At 36.4% G+C, this 26,105-nt stretch overlaps 6 protein-coding genes across 9 annotated transcripts; 1 reads left to right on the top strand and 5 right to left on the bottom strand.

Annotated features, from left to right (window-relative positions):
• Positions 1-58: 58 nt before the first annotated feature.
• Positions 59-2,724, bottom strand: LOC114722164 (uncharacterized oxidoreductase At4g09670-like). The gene is given in 3 exon segments (XM_028908121.1): positions 59-1,034; positions 2,211-2,593; positions 2,596-2,724. Coding segments are annotated over 3 exon segments (1,146 nt in total). The 5' UTR covers positions 2,672-2,724; the 3' UTR covers positions 59-347.
• A 646-nt stretch (positions 2,725-3,370) lies between these two features.
• LOC114722148 (non-symbiotic hemoglobin 2-like) lies at positions 3,371-4,286 on the bottom strand. Its single transcript, XM_028908105.1, has 4 exons — positions 4,189-4,286; positions 3,974-4,088; positions 3,650-3,766; positions 3,371-3,541 (listed from the first exon to the last, which is right to left on the bottom strand). Exons 1-4 carry the CDS (start codon positions 4,284-4,286, stop codon positions 3,371-3,373), a joined length of 501 nt encoding a protein of 166 aa, XP_028763938.1.
• Positions 4,287-6,408: 2,122 nt separating this feature from the next.
• LOC114722146 (non-symbiotic hemoglobin 2-like) lies at positions 6,409-7,793 on the bottom strand. The gene is made up of 4 exons (XM_028908104.1): positions 7,696-7,793; positions 7,446-7,560; positions 7,073-7,189; positions 6,409-6,567 (listed from the first exon to the last, which is right to left on the bottom strand). Exons 1-4 carry the CDS (start codon positions 7,791-7,793, stop codon positions 6,409-6,411), a joined length of 489 nt encoding a protein of 162 aa, XP_028763937.1.
• Positions 7,794-11,750: 3,957 nt separating this feature from the next.
• On the top strand, positions 11,751-14,031 carry LOC114722165 (uncharacterized). Its single transcript, XM_028908122.1, has 4 exons — positions 11,751-11,797; positions 11,940-12,256; positions 12,841-13,315; positions 13,673-14,031. Exons 2-4 carry the CDS (start codon positions 12,212-12,214, stop codon positions 13,942-13,944), a joined length of 792 nt encoding a protein of 263 aa, XP_028763955.1. The 5' UTR covers positions 11,751-11,797; positions 11,940-12,211; the 3' UTR covers positions 13,945-14,031.
• Positions 14,032-17,013: 2,982 nt separating this feature from the next.
• LOC114722160 (NAC domain-containing protein 17) lies at positions 17,014-20,740 on the bottom strand. Its single transcript, XM_028908116.1, has 5 exons — positions 20,348-20,740; positions 19,303-19,580; positions 18,855-19,163; positions 18,096-18,657; positions 17,014-17,773 (listed from the first exon to the last, which is right to left on the bottom strand). The coding sequence occupies exons 1-5, from the start codon at positions 20,532-20,534 to the stop codon at positions 17,406-17,408; spliced, it is 1,704 nt and encodes a 567-aa protein (XP_028763949.1). The 5' UTR covers positions 20,535-20,740; the 3' UTR covers positions 17,014-17,405.
• A 1,435-nt stretch (positions 20,741-22,175) lies between these two features.
• LOC114722143 (uncharacterized) lies at positions 22,176-25,599 on the bottom strand. 4 transcript variants are annotated; one of them, XM_028908099.1, is made up of 3 exons: positions 25,093-25,208; positions 24,576-24,998; positions 22,176-24,113 (listed from the first exon to the last, which is right to left on the bottom strand). In XM_028908099.1, the coding sequence occupies exon 3, from the start codon at positions 24,001-24,003 to the stop codon at positions 22,522-22,524; it is 1,482 nt and encodes a 493-aa protein (XP_028763932.1). In that variant the 5' UTR covers positions 24,004-24,113; positions 24,576-24,998; positions 25,093-25,208; the 3' UTR covers positions 22,176-22,521. The 4 variants fall into 4 exon arrangements, 3 of the variants coding, with proteins under 3 accessions (XP_028763932.1, XP_028763934.1, XP_028763933.1); XM_028908101.1 differs by having other exon boundaries at positions 24,576-24,627; XM_028908100.1 differs by lacking the exon at positions 25,093-25,208 and having other exon boundaries at positions 24,576-24,627; positions 24,818-25,085.
• Positions 25,600-26,105: the final 506 nt, after the last annotated feature.

The following is a 26,105-nucleotide window of genomic DNA, read 5'->3' as shown; positions in this document are numbered from 1 at the left end:
AAGAGGGAACATGGAAAGATCAAGAAAACAAGTCACGTGATGACCAAAATGCCACCCATTTTTTCTGATCAAGCATACATAACAATTGCCTACAATAACAAGTATTTGCCATGTGAATTTATTGATGCAAACAAAAGTAAAATTTAAGGACTAAATTAACGCCAAAAAAAAAAACTGGTTGTTCATCAGAGAGAAAGGAACAACATTGCATGATTTCAACAACCCAATACACTTCAGCTCACAAACAAGAATTTGTTTCCGTTCACCTAATCAACATCAATGACTTTGTTGAAAGGATGACAGAAATGAACGTAGTTAGACATTACATCATTTTCCGAATGGTTTATTTATGTAGATTGCCCCAGCAGATTTTTCTTCAGATAATCAAGTCCAGATAAACCAGAGACAGAAGCTTGCTCCTGAATATGAACAGGCTCGAAACCCCTCTCGATCGAAGTTTTCACAGCATCCACTATGAGCTGTGTTTTCCTACTAATAGTTGGCCACTTCTTCTCAGGCTTCATACTTTTAAACTTGATATCACCCACCAAACGGGAAAATTCTCTCACCATTTGGGCCTCCTGAGGCAGCTCTGTGGTTACTATATGCTTGCTTGGCTCTTCAGACCATCCTGTCACAAGATCATTAAAGCTACATTCTGAAGCTGCAGAAAATGAAGCCTCCTTCTCTTGGTAAGGGATAATAAAGTCGTGAGCATGTAGTGTTCCTTTTGTCCCGATAGCAGTTATATCCATTGTCAGATGTGATAAGAAGGAGCAATGGAAGGTTGCAACTATTCCATCTTCCCAGTACAGAGTAGCTCCACAAGACAATATTACCCCGGCTTCATTGCGCTGAGGATCACGCAAGGCTATAACTGTTTTAGGTAGTTCAAAGTTGGCAGCCCACAGGATTGCCCTTATACAATACCAACCTTGATCGCCAAGAGAACCAAGACCATCAAGATCTGGTTTCACACGAATATCGTTCTTAAGAAAATCGGGATCAGCACCAAATGCAAACACCGTTTGTACCTTTAAGATAGAAATGAGACAACATTCAGCAAAAGAAAACAATCAAAACATAAAACACATCTATAATGGCCAGGAGTCTAAAATTGCCCCGTGAACCAGAAAACAACTGAACAACCGATCCTGCAGTCTAAAATGCCATTGTTTCATGGGGTGACTTATCTAGGAATTAGGGCAATAGGTGTTTGAATTCTATTAGCCAATTAGCCAAGAGTTTGGGGAATGTGGGGCTTGGTTAAAAAGAGAAGGGCCACAGGATATTGAGAATCAATTAGAATTAGATCAGATGAAATGACCGAAAACAGGGGAAATCGTGAGATTCGGATATATCAATTTGAGATTTAAAAGAATTAATTAAATGCAGTGGGCAGTGTTATAGGTACAGGACAAACCTCAGGGTAGCATAATAATGTGAGTTCTGGAACCACAAGGCAGCAAAGTGAAAGCAACTTAAACCATGAAGTACCTATAATGAACCTAACTTTTTAAAATAGAATTTGATAATTTTCTGATCCCAAATTTCAATAACCCACATAAACAAAGTTGACGACTAAACTGCGAATCACCCATCAAATTTCATAAGACAGTAATGATAACGTCCAGGAATAAGTTATGATGATAAGCACGTAACAGAATTAGAATTAAGAATGGGGTTGGAACAAGAAAAATGGACCAACTGGATTTGCGTCCACTCAGAATTGCTGCTGATTACAAAATCTCTAAACATGTTAGCTCAATATAATCAAATCAAATGGACCCACCGGATTTGGATTTAGTGCTTAACATTGTCCGGAATAGGATTGCCTTTGCCTCTAATAGGAATATACCTGTGCCTAACAAAACAAATCGATAGATGTTCTTGCCAGTCTGGATCATCATATCTCAACCGAAAATCACACATAAAAACGATGGGGGTACCGAACATACTTTCTAGTGTTATATTATGACCTTAACCCAAGCGAGAGATAGATCTTGTGAAGCCCTTTTATATTCTTAAGCTTTTGTTTTTTTTTCCCTCCAAATGACCCGAATAGGAAATTAGCTCCAAGCTAGACATCAAACACGAAAGAATGCCAGCTAGTGATAGAAGTGCATTTCATCAAGCATGGATATCAATTAAGTCTCAAACGAAATCGGAACAAAATAGAAAATAGCAGAGTGCCAACTGAAGTTGCGTACTTTTTGGAGTCGACCAAAGCGACGCTCATCGGACAAGAACTCTGCCATTTTAGCGGTCCTAGGGTGGTGCATCCACATGGTACCGTCCATGAGCTGCACCCCATTGGATTCGCAGGCCTCGATGATCTTATCAAACTCAGCAGCGTTGAGAGCCACAGGCTTCTCCAGAAGCAGATGCTTCTTCTTCTGAGCGACGAGGACGGCCCAGTGCACGTGCAAGCTAGTGGGAAGCGGCACATAGACGGCATCGACGTCGGGATCGTCAAGGAGCGCTTCGTAGGAGCCGTAAATCTTAGAGCCAGGAGGGAAGCCATTGGCAGAAGCGAAGGCGGTGGCTTTGTCGACGGAGCGGCTGGCCACGGCGTAGAGGGTGGCGTTGGGGCGAGGGTGATGGCACGGGAGAGCTTGCGGGCAATGTCAGCGCAGCCCAGGATGCCAAATCGGATAGTGGTCTCGGCCATTGGAGGTTGGGAGTTGAGAGAGGCAGAGCAAGGAGAGTGGTGGAGAGAAATCGTAGAGTGAATGCGTTGCTGCCACAAGTGTGGTGGTGGTCAGTGCTGTTGGATTAAAAGGGCCCGGTTTGTACGTTTCGGGAAAGCGCGGGCGAGAAGAGAGAGACGCTGAAAGGCCGAACTGGTCGCACTCACTCACAAACTGCCACGTCACATCGTCTTTTTTTTTTGGGTTGCAATGGGCCATAAGATTGGGCTAGTTACCCAAAATATAGAATGCCTTTTAAAAGCCTTTTTTTTTTAGTGGAACCTCTTAAAAGATTTTTTAGTTCATAATATAAGTCAGCTTAAGAAGATACTCCACTCAATTACCATATGTCAATTTTATCTTTATTTATTGATAGCACATGTTGGATATAAGATAAGGGAAGTGAGATAGATTTAAATAGAGGTAAAATTATTTTTTAATTTATAATAAATTTAATGAGCTAGCTACTCTTAATTATTAATTCTGTAAGATAGGATGATTATTGCAACTGAATAATTAAAAAAAAACACACACACACACACAGGCATAGAAGTGGAACTGGATCTCCATTTTATAAAGATGCCACATATGTGAGTTCTATTTCTTTCACTATTTATAGCTATTTATTTTATTTTGGATTTGAATCATGAATCTATATAAATTTTACATGCATCCTCTAATTAAATTTCAGGTTGCAAGAGAAATTCAACTCCCTCAACATTAAAAGTCATCTCCCTTTTTATCGTAGTGGCCAACTCATCGTATGCTGTGCTCCAAGCGTTTTTCATATCCTCACTCCATTTTTCGCCCACCGCTTCCTTGATTGTATTCAGCAATGCACCTTTAAGTACCTAATTCAAACATTACAATCACTTTATCAATAATTTCATTAATTACCCCTGCATACATAAATAATAAAGTTTCAACTATATATATTCACATATATTTTGTACATATACCTCGAAGTGGGGTTCAAGAACTCCTTTCTTGACATGGACAAAACCCAGATGCTTCAAGGTAGTATCTTCTACTACCACTTCTCCTTTCTCTTTAAGTTGTATCGCTGATTCATAAGTCTAAAATTGACAAATCACAACATTGACACATTATATATAATGATGGAAATTATCATATATCATGAACTATATATGAATAAAGCATGAACATTTTGTCTTAAAATAGCTTAGGACGTTGCAGCTTTATATATATGTTGAAGTTTCATATCGAGGAAGATGAGGACGAAAATATGATCAGAAAATTGTTAGTTGTTTTTAGGAACTTACCATCTTGAAAACCCTCATAGCATGAGCTTGAAGAAGGGGATTATTCTGGGGAATTTCATCCGAATCTCTCATAAAGGAGAACATGTCTTTCGCCACAGGTGCAATCTCCACTATCCTATTGAATCAAACATTAAAAGATTTGGAAAAAGAAAATTCAGATTGGAGTGATCATCGGAGAAAAATATGAGGAGGTACGAGAAGAGGATAAATATTACGAGGTGAAGAAACGAATACTGTGATGGGGAATGTTTTGCATTAATGAATCCCATGAGCTTTTGACCAGAGCCGCTTCTCTCTCACCGAAAGTACACATCTGATTTTGTTTTAATTTGCTCTCAAAACACAATATATATTGTGGTTGTGAATTGTGGAGTATCTTTTTGTCTGGGGTTATAATTATGGAAGCTAAAAAATATTAGATTGTGTGAATTGACGCACATTAGCGGAAAGAAATTTTAAAATAGATGTAAGATCCAGGGAGATGGAAGAGCCAAGATTGGCTTTTCAAAGCGTCTAAATGGCCAAACTTTGGAATCAAAACCCTGTGCATCCTCTTTCTTCCACTGCTAATTAAATAATGCTTTCTTATTACTTCAGGGGCATTGTGTTGGTGTAATGAAAATATGATAAATATAATAAAAATATGGCCAAAAAAGAAAGAGAGAAATAGGACGTATAATTGAGACAAAAAATTTGAGAAGAGAAATGAGAGTTAACTGATACGTTGTATGTAGCCACAATTTACAGACTAATATAAATAAAAAAATTAATCTGTTTAATTATATAATATGGTGGCAAAAAATATAATAATATAATGCGACCCTTAATCAATGTCATTAAATGGGCCCTTATATTCTCTAATTAAGTGACTTTTTTAATCTCCTCATGTTACTGAAAAAAGAATTGAAAAGGTAAGGGGGTCTCTTGCCTCCCCTTCTTTTCGCCACTATTTAATTTAATTTGTTAGCTAGATCTTGTTATTCAAATCATCAAAATATAAAAAACCTATAATGAATGGAATACATCATTTATAAATTATACGCAGCGTAGCTAATTTCTCAAATTCTATAAAATGCGTTTAATAAATCGCTCCCTCTTTTCCATGTTATCATGTTGTTTTAGACCTTGTTTTGTTTCAAGACTTTTGTTGTCGTAGAAGTCCAAAATTCTTTTCTTTTCTGTTATTTTATTTTTCCTAATCTCTCTCTCTCTCTCTTATGGGGGTAATATATATAATAATAGTTTACATTAATTAATCTATTTGCGCTCCCTAACCTCTACACTTGTAGGTGTGATGGAAGTAGATCATAAAATTTTTTTGAAAAAATAGTAAAAAAAGACCTTTAAAATTGAAAAATTATATACAGGAACCCATTTACAAAAATTATTGTCATTTACTTATCAACTATTGTCAAAACCTATACTAATATTATAATGGGTTCCTATTTACAATTTTTCTTTTTTAAGGTTTTTTTTTGCAATTTTTTCTAAAAATTTTACATCTGCACATACAGTGATTTATTCAGCAGCAAAGGCTGTGTTTTGCTTGAAAAGAGATTCAATGCTATGGTGGATCCATGTCATCAATAGTTCATGGTTTTAGGTACGTGTTGTAAAAACGGCACGATATGACTAGTTAGTTGTTCCAACTCATTTCATTGTGGGAAGTACCATCTGCCATTCTAAACATAAAATTTTTTGACCAAAAAAATAATAATAAACATAAAATTTTATATTAAAAATTAGATTTTATATTTAGAACGAGTAAGTATTGATTTTTTGTTGCAATAATAGATGCATGATTAGTTGATCCATATTTTAGTTTTATATTCGCTGATTCTTTTTTTCTTAATTACCTAAAGAAAAGCTTGATATGCATGGGTGCACATATGCTTGGATCTTTCGATGGTGAACTAGCAATTTGTTGAGCCACACTTGGAGAATTTGTAGGAGGACTACGGCCTCAACAACTACTTGCTTGATGGATCGCCTTCTTTTTGCTGCATTTGTGGCCTATTAGGATTCGAGGAGGCAATATGGTTCACTGTTTGGTTTCAACCACGCATTGGTTGATTAATTCAGAATATATTTCTACGCTACTCTCCAAAGATTATTGATTGTCACAGGAACATCATCAAGTTCTAATTGAAACACTACAGCAACCCCTCTTCAACTTTTGACCCTTGGCATAACAGAAAATTAACAATTGCAATATAAAAGTGTAATTAAACAAAGAATCAGACCCAATCTACTCCATCAGTAACAGCACGAAGAACTTATAAACAGAAAAGAAGAGGCATCATGAGCGTGGCATTGGGTGTGATACGAGGGAAGAATACAATTTCTTGTAGTTTAAGGTCATTACAATAAATATATATAATAATGTACCACAGGCTGATTATTCTGATATATATGTAATGCAATAAAGAAAAACTTTAGAGAATCTGGAATACTCCATCGATACTTTCCTTCATCTCCTTTCTTACTGCAGTCGCCAACCCATCGTAAGCTGCAGCCCATACTCTATTCATATCCTCACTCCATCGATCTCCCATTGCTTCCTTTATTGTCTTCAGCAGTGCTTCTTTAAGCACCTATATATATATAATCACCTTAATTAATTTCTTTAACTAACTCCAATACACACACAATAATGAAACTTAGCACTATATATATCACATGTTTCCTAAAGAAGAACATTAACCCCATTTCCTTCCATATCGCCGGGAAAATTGCAGTTTAATTGATGATAAGTACCTTCGTACAAGTCCTAATTAGCACTTACTAATTGTAACATAAATGTAAAAAAGTTTCATTTTCTGTTAGAGTTCATAATGTTTTTGTTGAGTTAAAAGGTGAAAGTTTAAAAAAAAAAAAAAGAATGTTGGCATCGGGTATTTATATATGGATGCCTAAATCTCATAGCATAGGAAACACAACATTATTAGTCAACTTCATCTTTATTTTTCGTCCGCTAAAATTAGATAGAGAGTTAAATGAAAGTGAATCTATAAAATCTCATCATTTGTTATCATATCATAAATTACAAAATTTAATTAAGATTGTAATCTGTAAATTTAACACTGATGTGCATGTTACCTCAAAATGGGCATCAAGGATTCCGTTCTTGATATGGACAGAACTCAAATACTTCAGTAAAGTATCCTCTACTACCACCTCTTCTTTCTCTCGAAGTTGCATTGCCGATTCATATGTCTGAATTCCATGCATCATAATCACAATTATACATTATACAAAGTAGTACACTATGCCATTATATGAAAGGAATATGTAAACAGTGTTAATAGTTGAGATGCTTCAAAGTATAACAAAGATTAATTATATGATCATTTCATAATATTGTTTGCATATTTGCTTGGCCCTATATTCTGGCCATTCTTAAACATTTTTATATACATATATTTACAGAGTTTTACTTCCCATCACACACACACACAAGTAAATTACATACCAGCTTGAAAACCTTCATAGCGTGGCCCCTCAGCAGAGGATTATTCTGAGGAATTTCATCTGAATCCCTTAAAAAGGAGAACATGTCTTTTGCCTCAGGTGCAATCTCGACTATCCTGTATATATCCAAACCAGAAAGGATTAAAAAGGGTGAAGAAAATATGGCAAATTAGGACCAAGGGAACTAAAAGAGATTAGAGTACAGAGAGACACATGACAGGGAGGTTATATATGCCCAAAAAAATTATTACAAGGTGAAGAAACGAAGACTGAGATGGGGAAAGTTTTTCATCAATTCCTCCCATGAGATTCTGATCAAAGCTTCTTCCTTCTCGCTGAAACCACCCATTGATAATCTATCTTTAATTTACTTTCTGATATTCACAAAAGACTAAACTTAGATTAGCGACTCTATATAGAAGCTGTTGATATGAAAGCAAGAGAGATCAAATTACCTGAATTCAAGTTGATGTGGAAGGAATTTTCAAAATAGATAGTAGATGGAATTCTTTTGGTGTCCAATAAACGCATCTCAAGAGCCAAGATTAGCTTTGAGTGCCTCCAACGGTTAAACTTCACTATTAGAACCCACTGGAACGCCTCTTAGGCTCCTAGCCCGCTCGAATAAATTACACTATTTTTCTTACAAGACTAATTAAAAAACTAAAAAAGTTGGGGGGGGGGGGGAGATTAAAAAAAGAAGAGAAGTGGTTCGGCTCATTGATTCCTAATATATATAAACACACACACGTACATAAATATATGGCCTCTCCTTCACTTGGCCAAATATGTCTTCTATTAAAATTATAAACGTGATTCTTTCTTCCGTCCATCTTTTTCGCGTTCATGTTGGGATGGAACCTTATCATCAATACTTCCATTTTTACATAGAGGTAATTCATGTAAGATGTACAAAAATATCGTTCTCAATACGCCAAACCCCTCGTCCTAGTTTCTCTTATGTCATGGGAGCATCTTGCAATAGGAGGGATGCTGGGAGGGTGAGTATGTTGGTCCCACCTATCAAAATATTGAATGCAATATTATTTCTCTCTATTTAAAATCAAAGAGAAATGATTTATTAGTCTCACTTTTACCTTGTTTTGATATTGTTTAACTTTCAACTTAAATAAAAGTAGTTTTATGATACCATAACTCAGAAGACATAAAATTCATAAAATTCTACCCACAGATTTCCTAAACTCAAATAGGATAGCACATAGAGAAATTGACAAAATTTTGTCCACATATTTTATAAACCTAACAAGACAGTACATAGAATTCACAAATTCAGCATATAGTTTTTTACTTTCTAAAATCATGCTATTTCTTTATTAAAAAGTACACCCCCATTTTTTTTTTTTGTCTTCTTACCTTCAACTATATATACAAGAATCCAAATGCCAAAGGTATGCATGAAGTTATTATATATATATATATATATATATAAAATTTTAATGCAATTTTAGTTATTTGTGTGATGGTGCAGATGTGAATGAGGGAATAGTTCTAAGATGTGAATAGCTTTACCTTAATTTGGAAAGACTTGTGGTTAATATCACGAAGAGATAGTTTTGTACCTCTCTTGAGGTCAATTGAAGAAGAAAGATATAAATCACAAACTCGCCATTATTGGCCCGTGGGTGTTGTTCATCAAAAATCAGAAGTTAGGATGATGAAGGGGGAGAGATCCATATGGAACTAAACACAAAAATAAAGTATATACTTACAGTAACATGTGAGGGTACAAGTGAAGCTACCTTCATATGAGAGGACTATAAAAGCAAAACTGTATCACAATGTGTGTGTGTATATCAAATCGCTCTTCTAAAGTCTCGTTTAGTATGAAGTATTAAAAATAAGGAATAGATATTAAGATTAGGATTGAGAAAATATATTAAAAGAGTGTTTAGCATAAGAAATTGCTTGTTACATGGGATTAGCAAACCCATATATGTGAGATTAAGGAATACGATGAGGGAAGTGATATTTTCCTATCCCACCTTCATGGATTTGCCTAATCCTATATAACTAATCATTATTCATGCTAAATATTTTTTTAATGATTTTTCTCAATTATAATCATAGTCTCTATCTCTCATTTTCAATGCTTTGTACCAAATGAGATCTAAAGGTCACTATGATTTTTTTTTCTAATTTCCATATTTTTGGCAACGTTCAGATTCAGAGATATATCTCGAGAAATGGAGTACCCTGGTCTATTTTGTTGAAGTACATTTGGACAAAAAAAATGGAATATATAATCCGTAAAATGAAAAATTGATGTTTCCTATATTTTGTAAAAATGAAAAGGTAAACAATGATACTTATAACAAATTGGCCAACGACCAAGCTGTTTATTTCGTCATCTTCATAATATTACCTGACTACAGATGCCAAATAAGGATAAATAACAAGTTGTTTGAAATTTACCATCCATAATTTGTTTCGCGTATCACATCAACTAATATAAATTTTGAAATATAGAAAAATGTGTAAGGGGTCATGTTGTTACTACAAATGGCCTTCCCCCCCCCCCCCACTTTGCATTTCTGTCTTCCGAAACGAAGAAGAAGAAGAAATTTAGTACGACAACTAATACCCTAAATAAAGGGACGGCTAATTTTTATTTGTGAATCTGGTCATGGCATTTTATGATACATGTTATATTATTTAGCAAAAATCCTCAAAAAATGACTATTGAATTTTAAAATTCCAAATCAGGAATTACTACAAAAATATGTTGTTATTTACCTTTTGAGTATAATCATTTTTTTAGAGTGTAATAACCAATACTAATTTGGAATTTTAAATTTTAACAATATTTTTTGGGGATTTTTTCCTATTATTTATAGTTGTATGTTTCAATAATTTTTATACCTTATGAGGCTTTGAATCTTGATTACCACTTACATTGTCCACCTCATTCTTACTTACTTAGTACGACGGCTAAAATATATTTTAAGTGACAGCTAATTTTTATCTAGTATGTATATCATTTCCAATCATGGCTTATTATAACGTACAAATTATTTATAGTTGTATCTTTCTAGTTTCTCTACGGATTGTGGTGAAAATCCAACGATAACAAATAATGATGATGATGTCCATAATTTTTTGCAAAAAATTCATAATTTGTTTCGTGGTATTAATATAAAATATAGAAAGTATAAGAGGCATTTTATTACATATGGTTTCTTTCTGTTTTGCACTTCTATTTCCAAAGAAAGGTAGAAAAAATTCAGTATAAATAAAGTGACAGCTAATTTATATTTGTGAATTTCTTCCAATCATAGCCTTTTTTTTAAATTAAAAGTCAATTTAGTCAAAATGTAAAATGAGTACATTAAAATCATAGCCTTTTTATAATATGCATATTATTGATAGAGAAAAACACAGGCGTTTTTATTTAAGAAAAAGTATCAATCACAGCTTTCAACAACACAGGCGTCTTATAGATATAAACCCATCAAATTCAAATGGAGTATATCACCAACTATAATATATGTTTATTAACAGAGCTATCATATATCATCACTTATTTATCAAAAGCATAAATATTTTTCTATCCTTTGTTCACAAACTTAAAAAGAAATCACAATGACAACAAGTCTACAGGATCAAGATTTCAAGAAGACGATATCTTATCTAAAAAATATTTATTTTATTTCCTAAAATGCTCGGGTACATTTATTCATTGCACAAAATCAAAGACAAGTAATTCTTATCTTATAAATCTATTTTATATATTGAAAATATGTTTTTTTACATATAATTATATTTTATTTCTCATGTCCTTGTACTTTATATTTTTGCAATAAAATAAGATTATTTTAATTACAATTTTATTCAAAATTTGAAAATTATTGACACATTATAATGCTTGATTTTTACAGTTTATGCATGAAATAGCAAATTTATTATAATTAATTTCTCATATTATATATATATGAGGAATTAGTTAGTTGTCACTTTTATTTATTTTGATATTGTATAACTTTTAAATTAAATAAAAATAGTTTTGTGATATTGTAATTCAACAGCGAGTGTTGACAAACTTTTGCCCACACATTTTATAAACCCAACAACACAGTACACAGAATTGATAAACCAGCCTATAGTTTTTCACTTTTCAAAACCACCAAACAGAAAATTATACCCCATGTTTTTCTCATCTCACCTTCGGCTCTTTCTATATATTAGAACTCAATCACTGCATTTCAACACACATTCTATGCACGAGCAAATCAACTAGAAAAACAAATTAGAAGTGCAGGGTACTATGACTCCAAGGAAAGTTCAATGCTGAGAATGATAGCACAATCTTGTTATCAGATCAATGGAATACCAAAGGTCAGTATAACATTACTTTATTTATATTAAATGCCACTCTCTAACTTGTAGATGATTTGAAAAATATGATACACAACTCGCATTAGTGATGTAATTATGCATTAGAATGATATTTCACTTGTATTTGGTGCGAATGTTGCAGAAGGAAGAGCCCCAACAAGCATGATTCCGCTTTTGAATGGGCGTTTGGCGAATATTCTTGAAGTGGGAGAGAAGGGTCTCTTATTTTCTGCAGGGACAAATAGTAGAGAGAAATTTCAAATTAACAAGAACTCGCCATCCATTCACATTTCAAAAATCTAACAAAGAGTGGAAACCATGCTATAATTTGAGGCTTGAAGAAAACAGAAGGATCAGTGAGGAAAGCCAGCGAGCTATGTACATTAAATCATACATATGAAACACTGAATCATTATGGAGTGCTTAAAGCATCATATGAACATATTTATGGCAGCATATGTGAGCATGGCTAGGCTTTGGTTTTAACTCAAGCTTCCATATTCTTCTGATCAGTGTGTGTGTGTGTGTATACTGTATATATCAAGCCATAAAGCTTTCTGTCTCTTAAGATTTCTCTGGTTTTCTCTTCCAATTTTCAGATATTTGGATTATGCTGTGATCTAGTACGCAAATGAAGTGAATATGCGGACCAAATAAAATGAAATATATCCACCATAAAAATTTTGGTTGTCTTTATGGGAGTTGTTTCGATGAACTATAAATGTGAAAATAATGATAGTCATCTCAAATTGCTCAGCCGCAATTGACAGCTGTGTACAATTGACAAATGCAGAGAAGAGATGAAGATCCCTTGCAGCTTCGATTAATATAAAATATAAGAAAAGCACAGATCTCTGGGTTACTATGCCAGTCACTTTTCTGTTTTTGCATTTTTCAAGGAAAAAATTAGTACGACAGCTAATATTTTAAGTGACACCTAATTTTTGTCTGGCATATCACTGTTATATTACATATTACAGTGAAAATCACCTAATTTTCTTGATAAAAATGTCGCAATATTTTGTGTTATTGTGTCCGCGTAGCTTCGAAGCAGAGCAGATGTCAGTTGCGACAGCTTGCCAGGTGGCGCAATACTGAAGAACGTGGCACGCTGCTATCATCGTACGTGGCCATCGGAATGCAATGCCGCCGACATGCCTGCGGCGTTGCCGTCTTCCCTACGCTTTCTTTCTCTTCCTTCTCCGTTATATAAAACGCCACACTCAATGACGTTTTATTCAGACGAAGCTATTCAGCCATTACTGAGTGATCAGAAGAAGAAGAAGAACCAACGCGAAGATAAAGTAGGAGAAGTATGGATTGGGGGTGGGACCCTACCGGGGCGCGTGGAACTCGTCGCCCTACACGGATGTGGGGATCGTCTAAGCTATCGCACCGGCTGGGACGTTGGACTCCATGGGGCTGGCGGCGGCGGCGGCGACGTCACTGCTCTCGCTCATGCTCACGTCGACTGGCGCGAGACTGACTCTGCTCATATATTCCGCGCTGATCTTCCTGGTATGATATATTTTTGGGAAAACGACGCATGAAGTTGAAATTCTTCAAGTTTTACCTTATGAATCTAATCCTTAGATTATACTATATGACGGCGTGTAAATAATATAAAAAGTATCCATATCTATATTGGTATCTGTCATTTTCTTTCACTCTTGTTTTTATTCTTACAAAAAATAATTGACTACAAATAATCTCCACAAGAACAAGATTCTGAGCGTATTGATGAAGAAAGAAAAGGAGGCAGCAGGAATAGGTTGTGTGATATATAGGAGCGTGTGCCATGATATCTCATGGCTGCTCAATAGTGAGGTCTATATTATGTAAGCTCAATGACTTGTGGAACGACGACGTTCACAGGGGTGAGGAAGGAGGACCTCAAGGTACAAGTTGAGGACGATAACGTTCTGCAGATAAGTGGGGAGAAGGTGAAGGAACAGGAGGACAAGAATGACAAGTGGCACCGCGTAGAGCGGCAGCGTGGCAGCTTCATCCGGCGATTCCGGCTACCGGAGAATGCCCAAATGGATCAGATCAGTTGCAAAATGGCGGAAGGAGTCTTGACTCTTACCATCCCTAAGAAAGAGACACCTCCACAGAACAAGAAATTGAGAGCAATCAATGTGGATTAATTACCATCTACAAATTGAGCTCAGGATATATGGGCACCTAGTTTATGTCTGGATATAATGTTTTTTGAATTTCTATATATGTGTTTGTTTTTTAATGGAACTAATGTTTCTGTTTCGTGATATGTGTGTGTGTGTGTATTTCAAGAAGAAAAAGAAGGCACTTGTTATCCCTCTATACATTTAAAATGAAAAATGGGCCCATCATTATCAACCCATTTTATTGCATCTTAATTATGAAACTTGGGAGCCCCCACAAACAAGTTGAGCACTGATGAAGTTGAATTAGACGTTGAATTTAATAAACCAACTCACTGATTTGGAAATTAATGCAGAGAACCAAAGTTGAGGCTCTGTCGTCGTCACTGTAGAAAGATGCTTCCTTATCTGCCATTGCCAAAGATTTGTCTTGTGCAGTTAGGGAAGATCAACGAGGCATCTAAACACTAGGAATAATGGCAGGGGACTTGAGAAAATTAATATTAAGGAATTGGTATTTCATTCTTTAAAGATGTCTTTGGTTGAAGCACTTGCCACCAAGGTGGGACTGGGCAAACTCTCATGGGAAAGAAAGGTTGAATTGTTTGGAAGGTGGGGTTGGTCTGATGAAGCCCTTAACAAAGCATTTATGAGATGTACTCTCTGCATTCTTCTATCTAACAGTAGAATTGAGGCGGTGATGAATTTATTATTATTTTTTTTCCCAACCACTTGGGTTGGAACTCTTCGAGGCCTTGCAGATGTATATGCTGGTTCAAGTCCTTCATGAAAGGCTGCCAATCTTTTGATTTTAATGGTGGGTTTTATTTATGTAGCGTAAACAAACGATGCTTCATTCATGGCTTTGTTGATGCAGGGGATTATAAAGTAACAATTAAGGATGTAAGTAAAGGATTTCGTCATTCGCATGAGTGAACTGTTACTTGTATGGAAATGCTATTTTACTCTCATTTGAGGAGTTTTCAAAATACTTAAACACTGGTAAACTCATTCAGGATGAGGATAATGAGTGGCTTGAGCTATTAATTGCTCAATCAGTTGCAACATGACCATGGTTACGCAGATAGTCATGGAGTTTCTTGATATAATCATGGACAAGGTTTGCTTCTTCGTTCGACAATTTGATGGGTCAAAACTCAAGCTATCGTCATCGTCATCCAAACAAAATTGTGTATGTTTTTTGTTCTCCAAGTTCTACATGCATGTTATGTTTGGGAAATTTTCAGATTATTAGAAGAAAGATGTTTAACCTTTGTGGTTTAAATACTCTGCAAAACCCGGAAACAAGTGTCAACACAGATAGTCATGTTTCTGAATTCTGGTGGCATTTATGTTCTGATACAGACAAATTGCCAATACAGATTTGATTATCAATTCTACTCCTAGATTCATGGGATCATATCTATGGGATATTTATGTATAATCTATATATAACTCAACAACAGAGTCATTAAAACACATGCAAATTTATCTGATAGATCACTACCATTTCAGGCTTAGCAAAAGGAGGGGAAAAAATATAGAATTCAACTATCTAAGACTTCTGGTTGGATTTTATTAGCATGATCTCACAAGACTTTTTTGTTTTAAACTTTTGGCAGTCATAACAAGGAAATGAACACGAACAAGCCGTCAAAACTTGGTGGCACTTGGCGATCATCATAATGCATGGCTCAAGGAAAATTGATCGTCCTTCTGAATCAAAGCACAAGAAAATTTTTGTTTTAAAAGTATTTTTGGAGATACTGAAGAAATTGTGATACAATATATTACTATAAGATCTTGTTTGATTTTTATTTTGGTTCTAAATATAAGACTCTAATTCACTTTGTCTATCATATTTATGTATTTTTTTTCCCTAATTTAGTCCTTTTAACAATGATAGTTCTAATCAACATACTTGATTAGCAAGGATATTTTAGGAAAGACAACATCTATTTATTACAAATAATTAACTGAATTTCTTTCCTTAATCTCCTCAAATTAGTCAACTAGCTCTTATAATTAGGATCGGAGGTAGTACTTCTCTATAAACATAATAGGTAGTTAAATATTCAATTTAGTTCAAAATATAAAACTCTAATCACTTTTGTTTCCCATATTTATGATTATAGTATTATACATGTTGAGGGATTTTATTCTAATACATATAATTAATAGAGATATTTTAAAAAATCCAACATTTATTTATTATAAAAACTAAATTATTTTTTTAATATTTATAAATTAGTTATTTTGTTTTTATATTAAGAGCAGTAGTATTTTTCTTGCAAAATTTATATAATATTATTTTTCATTTTCACAGCCAACCTTCAATCAATCCTTAGGTGAAAAGTTTCTCGCTTTGCACTAACAATGTAACGTTAGTAGTTCGGAAGCTGCATCATCATATCAGTTTCAAAAATTTATGTGCCGCATCATTTACAAGTTTTTTAAAAGTACACATCGCTCTATTATGAATATTTTCGGACAAAAATACATTATTACCGAAATTAAAAATTATACATGTATGAGCGATATTTGTTGAAATTTATGCTTCCGCTTCTCGAGCGATTTTCCAAAAGAAATGCAAATACATTGCCTCGCAATAATCCGCACCGGAGGAAGACAATTCCTTTTTTTTTTTTTTTTGGGCCAGAAGAGGAAGACAATTCAGAGAAAAGATATAAATGAACTAGAATTAACATGTAAAATTAAAAGTTCCTACCAAGAAAAAAACATGTAAAATTAAAAGCAAAATTATTAATATTACAGTTTATTCTTCAAACTCTCTATGATATGTTTAGCTGTTATAAAAAAACAAAAATCGTTCATAACGAAATGTTGCCAAACTAAATGTGATTGGTATTGGCAAAAGACTATATTCCTTTTACAAAAAGTTAAGAATTCAAATCTTATTGATGAAAAAAAATTATATTTAATTAACTCTAAAAAAAATTACACACATAAGCCGTCAAATGTGCAAATAATTCTAAGAAGCAATAGCCGACAGGCACTAACAAAGGATTACAGGCCCAAAACACCCACACGCGCGCGCGCCCACACAGAGAGAGAGAGAGATACAGACAGACAGAACAAACGATCAAAAAACACTTTATACAAATACTGAAATTTCACCAACGCGTCCTCATATATGTACAACCAATCTCCAAAAAGGGAGTAATGAAAGGAATATATATATATATTATGAATACCAAAATACAAAAAGCTCGTCAGGGTAATTACTTTTTACAACTCCAATGAGATTTGTCTAAAAATTCTGCAACCCTTGCTGAATTCCTTCGAGGGCCCTTTCTGTTAATCTTACCCCGATTGACGCTAACCTAAAACTTAATATCAAGTAGAATATTCACAATTTTTTTCTTGGTTTTCAGAATATGCTAGAAAATAGCATTCATTCATTCTTAATTCCGGGGTCTTCCCAGATAAAATATACACAGCAGCAAAACTTTGAACCTACATCATCAAGAGTTAGGTACACCTAATAGTCTTAAGGTTCCTAGAGAAACCCATAAGAAAGCACACAAGGCAACAAGAACCGGAAAGAAAAAGAAGATAACCCCTTTCTTGCCCGCTCTCTTCATACTTGCAGTGTCATTACCTGCAGCAACGTTTGTTTCCTCAACACCGATCTTCAACCTATTGAAGCTAGACAACCGCTCGAAGGCCCGATTCACCAAAGCATTTTCAGATGCTGATGCAGGAGTGGTTGGTATTGACTCAACAAAGTTCCAGAGAGAAGAAGATAATTTACTTGCAGCAACACCTCCGACGGTGCTATCTTGAGTTTCATTGCCTTCAACAGGAAAGCTGGCAGACTCATAACATATACCTAAACATGACCAGAAACTAGCATATATTAGAGAAAGAAAACCTATGACATTTCTATACAGAAGAGCCATTTGAAAACGGGCTCAGATCACATTTTCCCAGTCGAAACAGATAGTCACAAATCTCAATGTTAGTATGAAAATGCTCTCAAATATGCTGCAGTTTATATACTCCAGCAAGGTTTTTTCTGCCATGCGTCAGCAGGCAGGTCAACCAAAGGCAGTAAATTGTGATGTCCTCGGACACAACAGAGATATGATGCTTGCACTTCATCCAAATCAAAGACAGGGAACAAGTCTGTTATCTTGTTCTGTTGAATATACCTGATGTTGGCAGAGATGTAGAAATATTGATGGGTTCTGCTGAGTGCAGGATGTTTCTTTGAGCATGCATCATGAGTTCACCAGTTTGATTTTCATTTTCTTGATTGGACAGCAGCTCATAATTTTGATCTGCGATAGTACTATCCAGAGTGTTCATATATGGATATGAAATTGGCCCCATGTCATGAATAAACATCTGCGCATCATGGTGCAGATCAAGTTCACTTAATCCATCTTCAAACTGCAGGTTCTCCACAGGCTTATTGATGTTTAGCAATGCATCTTCTGGGCCAATGAGATCATCCAATTCCAAGAAGTCATCCTCACAAAAGCCAGTTTCCGCTCCTTTAGTGTTGGGAGTGCCTTTAGTGTTGGGAGTAGAAGTGACCTCAGGAGCTTCAGACATTTGCAGGTGAGAAATAGCTGACTGAGGGAAGTCAGAACTGGGACCCACTCCACATTGCTGATCACCGCTCAAGTGAAAAATTCCAAATGGCTCAGGAAACATGACTTCCCTACAGAGTTGATCAACCACGCCATTCAGCGTTTCCTCAGCAACCCCCTGCATAATTCAATGAAAACCTATCGGTTACTCAACATTCAAGTCCAGATAAAGGCAAGATGGAATAACATATATGAAATAACACAATTCAGATATGGGTGGCACAACATCACGAAGCTTTATCAACAATTCATTGTTCAGAATTGCGAATAATAAAAAGTACTTGAATAAAATAACATTTGTGAAACATTACATACCAGAGGTAAGGCGGGATGACTGTTCACATTTTGCTGTTCGAGGAGAGATTCATCTTCCATAAGTTTCTTCATGATCTCCTCAATTTCATCATCGAGCAACGGTTGTAGTGGATCATTAACATTGACGGCATCAACAGAAGTAACGCCATCAGGTTGCTGTGTTGTAACTTCACAGTCAGCTGAGTTTACATTACGATCTACAAAATCATCATCTGCCCACTCTTCTTCATTAAATGGTGCACCATACTGCTCACCATTTTTAGGGCCAGGTCCACTTTTCTTGTAAAGCTTGTAGAGTGCAAAATACTCCTGTTCACGTATATAAAAAAGCCCATCATCAGCAATAAATTTTTGATACTGTGTTAAGGCTAATATATTAATACAGTTTTTTTGGTTAAGAAATTACTAACGAAATAAATCAATACAAGAGGACCACTTAAACTGATACCTTAATGCCCTGGCATCTTTGAAGCTCTCGTTCATCCAAGGTGTATTCATGCATAACCCAATCAGTGCGCTCACCATTAGGCGCCCTGCCTTTATAAAAAACCAGTGTCTTTTTAACTCCAACTGTTCGGGAAGTGTATGTCACATTACGATCTTTTCCTGTAGCTTTCCAGTATCCTTGTGTTGTTGCTCTACTTGACCTTGCAGCATTAGGGTACTTCCTATCTCTGGGACTGAAATAAAACCATTGTCTATCTCCAGTTTTTAGTTGAGATTGTGCTGCAAAATATTACAAATTGTCAGTATAAGAAATTAAACAAGGGGAAGTTAACAAAATAGAGAAAATAAAAAGATGAAAATAATTTTAAAATAAAATATGTTATAAGAAGAATCAGATATGAAAGATGGAATATAGTAGCATCGTGGACTATCTAAATTTTCTAAGCATTACGTCAGCAACCGCAAACTTTAGCAAAGGAAGATGCAAAACCACAACTTCTGTGCTCAGAATCGATCCTGATTCCCTCAAAGCCCGAGGATGTGACCATTTTGGACAACTTAGATTTGTCATAGCAAGGAAGCCTTTGTCCTCCTAAGCAGAATAATGAATACAAATCCTCACAGCAAAGGACCAGAAATCTACCATTTAATTAATTATCTAAACTCACATGTGACTTGTAAGTAGAAACAAAAAATAGCATAATAATTTGTCAAGCAACTCCAGCGGGGGCAGGGGAGAGGAAAAGAAAGGGGTCAAAAACCAAGAGAGAACCATGCCAACAGCAACTCAGCAAAACACATTCAAAGTATAACCCGAATCGCTTCCTATTTTAATCCATTTATGACTCAACCCAGTTTACTCAAACACGAAGATCTAAAATTACACCGAATCAAATTTTTAACCAATCAAACCAAAGAAAGAATCAAAACACCTAATAAAACACAAGATCCATTTCAGGGAACAAGTCAACGCTTATACAATTCCCGGGGGCAAAGAGGGTAACGGGGGTAAAATAAAAAAGAATCCAGGAGAGCAAAGCAGATACCAGGCAATTCCTCAGGCTCCCACTTGTAGACGTCAGTCTCCCGGATCACGTCGAGCTTTAGCTTCTTCCCCGACATCTTCCTCTTCAAATAATACATGACCAGCTCCTCGTCCGTAGGGTGGAAGCGAAACCCCGGCATCGAAGCCATCATTTTGCCGAAACAGTCGGAATCTGATTCCAAACCCATCTTAGAAAAATTCCCGGAAAAACCTAGAAATCCCAAAAAAATCCGACCTTCTGGCTAGGAGGAAAAAATCTCAAAACAATACTTCAATCCTTCAATTGAAGAATCAAAAAAGGACTATCAAAAATCGGGGATTTGGGATGAAATCCCCTTGAGGGGAGAGGGAGGGAGACGAAGCTTCCCAATTCTAGAGAGCGAGAGCTACTAAGCTTTGAATAGGGGGATAGTGTTGTGGTCAAAGAAATAACAGTGTGAAGGAGGGTGGCTTATACCAGTGAAAACGAGCCTTCGTTGAAAAGGGGACGAGGCGAAAGAGTGAGGGTGATTCAGCATCAGTGAGGTCAGCGAGATTCGTTTGCTTGGGCAACACGTTTTAATCACGGAGGTGATTCGACGGCAGGGCTTAAGGATCCCACGGGGTTAATGTGGTTACAGCTGCGTAGGATTGCATTCGTCAATTCGATATGACAATCAAGGACCCAGAAATACATCTGATTTCGTCTTATGCGCCACACACACACATATATATATGAAAATTACAGTTAAAGTCCCAAACCCATTTATTTAATTTCCCGACCAGCTCTTTCATTAACGCACAATAGTACCCCCTCCTCTTTATTATTGCATTTGTTTTTGCGAAAAAATTGTTTTCACTTTGTTTTAAATCAAAATAAAAAGATTGTGAAAATACACTATGGGACTAAAAGAATAAATTAAAATTTTGTTTTGATGACTGCTACATTTATAGGTACTAAATTACTGGTCGGACTTTGTTGCCTGGATAACTGGATTGATTTGCAAATGTCCAGCATGACACCAACGAACTCCCAATGAATCACATTTACCAAATTACTTGTGAGGTTTTAGGTTTTATAATAAATTCTCACGTATACTTAATTTTTATTACTAATATTCACAAAAAGAAACGAGAGGTAGTTTTGATAAAATACATTATTTTTTATTATATTGATCGTATTTCTTAATTTGTGCACAATAATCTTAAAAACGAGTATAATTAAATAGGAGGAGCAGCTTCCTCTTGATTAAGATACGAGTCAAATGGGATTATAAAGTCTTGTGAGAACAAATGAAACGTAATAAACTTGGTTAGGAATAAGTCAAAGTTGGAAGTTTAAGTCTAGAAGACCTAAATTTGATAACATAAACTTCTCGTGGCTGACAATATATTCTGACTCGTGTTTAAAATTGAAGAGTTTTTATTTGTCCTGTCTTCCGAAAAGGACGAAAATTACACCACCAACTCCTAAACACATTAGGGACCATACCAACTCTTGAGGGGGGAAAAAAAATGCCCACCATTCGGGCAAAGAGCAAATCAGCCAATTAAAATCCACAGTGGCGGCCATCACATTGTGAACTAACCACATACCCACACGACGCGCATTCACACAGAGCAATAATAGCATCAAATATTTGACATTTCCTAACTAGAACCAAACCCTGCATCCAAATCACCATCATCGTCATCATCATTTGGCGTACAGGTCATCACTAATCAGTACTTCCCAGCCATGAACCCAAAAATAGTAACATCACACATCATTCACATATAGATTAATTTACAAATAATATCAAAATTATACACTATTACAGCAAGTTGTTTTTGATGAAAGATGGAGATCATACAGTAATAATGATTTAATCTTTCATATATTTATCATTACAGAGAAACCTCCATGCTCGTTTGATCTAAAGCATACCACTAAAAGCAATGTGTGGTGTCACTAACTTTGTATAAATCAATGATCATAATTAGATTTTCAAAGATTTAAGCACCATTACAGTCAAATACCAATAAATTGGGGAGGGGGAAAAATCGCTAACATGCACAATTGCATTGCACCGTATGGTAAACAGTTAGTAAAAGTAAAACAATGACACGCCACCGTATGGTAAACAGTTAGTAAAAGTAAAACAATGACACACCAACCAAGTTTGGCAACCTTAATTTTTTTGGTAAGAGCATATCTTAAGTTAACATAAGATCATTTCCTCCCAGATGAGGGCGAAGGCAGACCCGAACTTCATGCTCTTCTGGTCCCACACGAAGTTTTGGCACCATGATCTCTAGAACTGATCCTGACCCATCAAAGTATGCTTCTATATTGGCATCTTCAGGGATTCGAGTCGAAAGAGGAATCTCTCGGACAAACTCACCAGGAGGACAATGTTCAGAAGATGGATCCGCAAGCTTAAATGTTCTATCATGTCTCTTGATATATGGCTTCCCAGATATGCTCACACAAGAAACCTTTATGATACCATGAGTGAGTGTATTCCTCCATGAAACTTTCACACTGGGAAGATCCACAAAGGGCAGACTGATAATGATCAGGTATCCTTGATCATCCTCGTAAATAGTTTTTGCAGCTGTCACAGGACCATACACAGCCTTCATTACCCCTGTAAAGTCAGAAAGCCACTGTGGCTCACTTGTATGCATTTCTATATCAGAAATCTGATCAGGTGAGGGATTGACAGGCAAATAACAATCGTCATCATTCCCATGAGGAAACAAGTCTTTCTTCCGCTTGCCATTGCCTGGAGATAGGTCCATCACATCACCATTACAGTGGTTGGAAGGATGAGTTGACAAATTCAGCCCAGACCCGTTGAGCAGCTTCTTTGGGTGTGCATTTGAAGCACTCTTGATTGGGGGAGGTGGTCTCTCGAGTTCGAAGTCTGTGCTGGGGAGATTTCTCCATGAACTGAAATCACTTGCTTCAGGTGGGATCGTGAAATTGAGATCCCTGCCAGTGATTTCCATCCACCTTTTTCGCTCCTCCTCATCAAGCCCCGAAAGATTGGGTGATGGAACAACCTCAATGCCATGCAAACACTGGGGGTTTGATAGGCCTCTGTAATGCTTTCGTTGCATCCTGTGAGATCGAACAAAGCCTCTGTCAACGCTAAATGGAAATGGGCGCTCCCCTTGGCGAGAATGTCCATTCATGTAACTCCTCAGCTGCATCTTACCCAATGCATTTTCCGGCCTCTCCTGGAAAACCCACATGTACATATTTTCCATATCATGTTGAACCATGAAAACATCAAGCTTAAGATCAGATTTATCAAACCCTGAAACTCCATTGCTGTCCCTGATTATCTTAGCCTTGGATTTTTCGTTCAATGCCGGCTTAAAATAGAAGCTGAAGAAAAACCACGCTCCCCATATGCTATCAACTCGCTTTGAGCACTTCTTTCCACCTTTGGGAAGAGGGGTGAGGAAACTCTCAGTTTCATATCCTTGAGTACCGAGACTAACATCTAATATGTCACAAGGGTCAGAATTCCATGACTGAGGAGGCGGGCTGCGTTCTGCAGAGAGGGGCAAATTTATATCTGGTGGACGGGAAAGTATGATTTGACCATTCATCTCCAAATCCAGTTCCTCGTGAGAAGATGCACTTGAATCCATGGTTAAGAGCGTAGATGGGTGATGATTCTCCATTGACAATTTAGATGTGAGGGGAGAATTGCCCAACTCAACTCATCTCGTTGATGAGAATTACAACTGGTTGACTGAATGTTGCCATCGCAAAAGCAATGCGAGAAATCAACCTTGCAACACCTTCGTTGGCATTTTCGTTCAATGCCGGCTTAAAATAGAAGCTGAAGAAAAACCACGCTCCCCATATGCTATCACTCGCTTTGAGCACTTCTTTCCACCTTTGGGAAGAGGGGTGAGGAAACTCTCAGTTTCATATCCTTGAGTACCGAGACTAACATCTAATATGTCACAAGGGTCAGAATTCCATGACTGAGGAGGCGGGCTGCGTTCTGCAGAGAGGGGCAAATTTATATCTGGTGGACGGGAAAGTATGATTTGACCATTCATCTCCAAATCCAGTTCCTCGTGAGAAGATGCACTTGAATCCATGGTTAAGAGCGTAGATGGGTGATGATTCTCCATTGACAATTTAGATGTGAGGGGAGAATTGCCCAACTCAACTCATCTCGTTGATGAGAATTACAACTGGTTGACTGAATGTTGCCATCGCAAAAGCAATGCGAGAAATCAACCTTGCAAACACCTTCGTTGCATTAATTCGCATCGTACACCTCCATCAAAACCCTAGAGTTGTTAATCAGATAACAAAATCGTCACACACTTGTGAAAAGGACAAACAAACTTCCAGCAGATATTAAAAAGCCCAGAACTACAAGATTCAGAACATTAACTCTGTATTAAGCCAAAAGGAAAATGAAAGTAAATACTGCAAAAACTACATGGAAGGACACAGAGAACAAAGATGAATATATACCCATACACAAGGCCAAGAGTCTATTTAATCTCCGCCCACTGTGGGAGAGGAAGAGATCTCGAACTCACTGGAGGGAAACTATGCGTAGCCCAAACCCAAAGATCCCCAAAAATCCTCCAAAATCAGGAGGGAATCACTCAATCCTTACCATAAAAACCATAAAAGCAAGCAAATTCTACAACTTTGGGCACAAAAACCGTGTCAGAAATTACAAGGAATTGATGGTTAAGGACAGAGAGGCTCGAGAAGAAAAATCAAAAGGCATCTTCAATTACCTTCGGAGATAAGCATCACAGAATCGAGAAGAAGAAGAACGGGAGGAAGAACCTGCACAGCCCACGATGACGTGCCTCTCCGTCAATCGTCATATTTTCGACTTCCTTCTCAGCTCTTTTTTTTTTTTAATGAAAAGAAAATGAGTATTGTTCTTCGTGGACCCGTCAACAGAAACGCCGGAGAAGCCGTTTCATTATTTATCATGGGATGAATGCCATAACTGCACGCCGCCGTTTCTTAACGTTGACGGAGAACTTGTCTGTCTCTTTGCCTGTCGAAATCACGAGAAGGACGTCAATGGGTGTATAGTAATTTCGAGTGTTTGCCGTAGTTGTCTATTTCCTTTGGGTCCAAATGCAGATGATTCATCTTTGAGTTGGAACTTGGGAGGATGGAAGTTTGGTAGTATGAATTGAAAACGCAATAAATGGTGTGATTAATGCGGGCGATCATTCCAAATGAAAAAAATTACCTTCGGAGATAAGCATCACAGAATCGAGAAAGAAGAAGAACGGGAGGAAGAACCTGCACAGCCCACGATGACGTGCCTCTCCGTCAATCGTCATATTTTCGACTTCCTTCTCAGCTTTTTTTTTTTTTTTTAATGAAAAGAAAAATGAGTATTGTTCTTCGTGGACCCGTCAAACAGAAACGCCGGAGAAGCCGTTTCATTATTTATCATGGGATGAATGCCATAAACTGCACGCCGCCGTTTCTTAACGTTGACGGAGAACTTGTCTGTCTCTTTGCCTGTCGAAATCACGAGAGAAGACGTCAATGGGTTGTATAGTAATTTCGAGTGTTTGCCGTAGTTGTCTATTCCCTTTGGGTCCAAATGCAGATGATTCATCTTTGAGTTGGAACTTGGGAGGATGGAAGTTTGGTAGTATGAATTGAAAACGCAATAAATGTGTGTGATTAATGCGGCGATCATTCCAAATGAAAAAAATCTTGGATTTTCTCTCATCAATACACCCTATAAAATTAAATTATTTGTTGTTCATTATTTATT

This window comes from Neltuma alba, unplaced genomic scaffold, assembly GCF_004799145.2.
Source record: "Neltuma alba isolate B1F8T4 unplaced genomic scaffold, ASM479914v2 tig00012083_pilon, whole genome shotgun sequence".
NCBI classification, from domain to species: domain Eukaryota; kingdom Viridiplantae; phylum Streptophyta; class Magnoliopsida; order Fabales; family Fabaceae; genus Neltuma; species Neltuma alba.
Note: the sequence above shows the minus strand (reverse complement) of the source record. Positions and strands in the feature narration are given on the sequence as shown.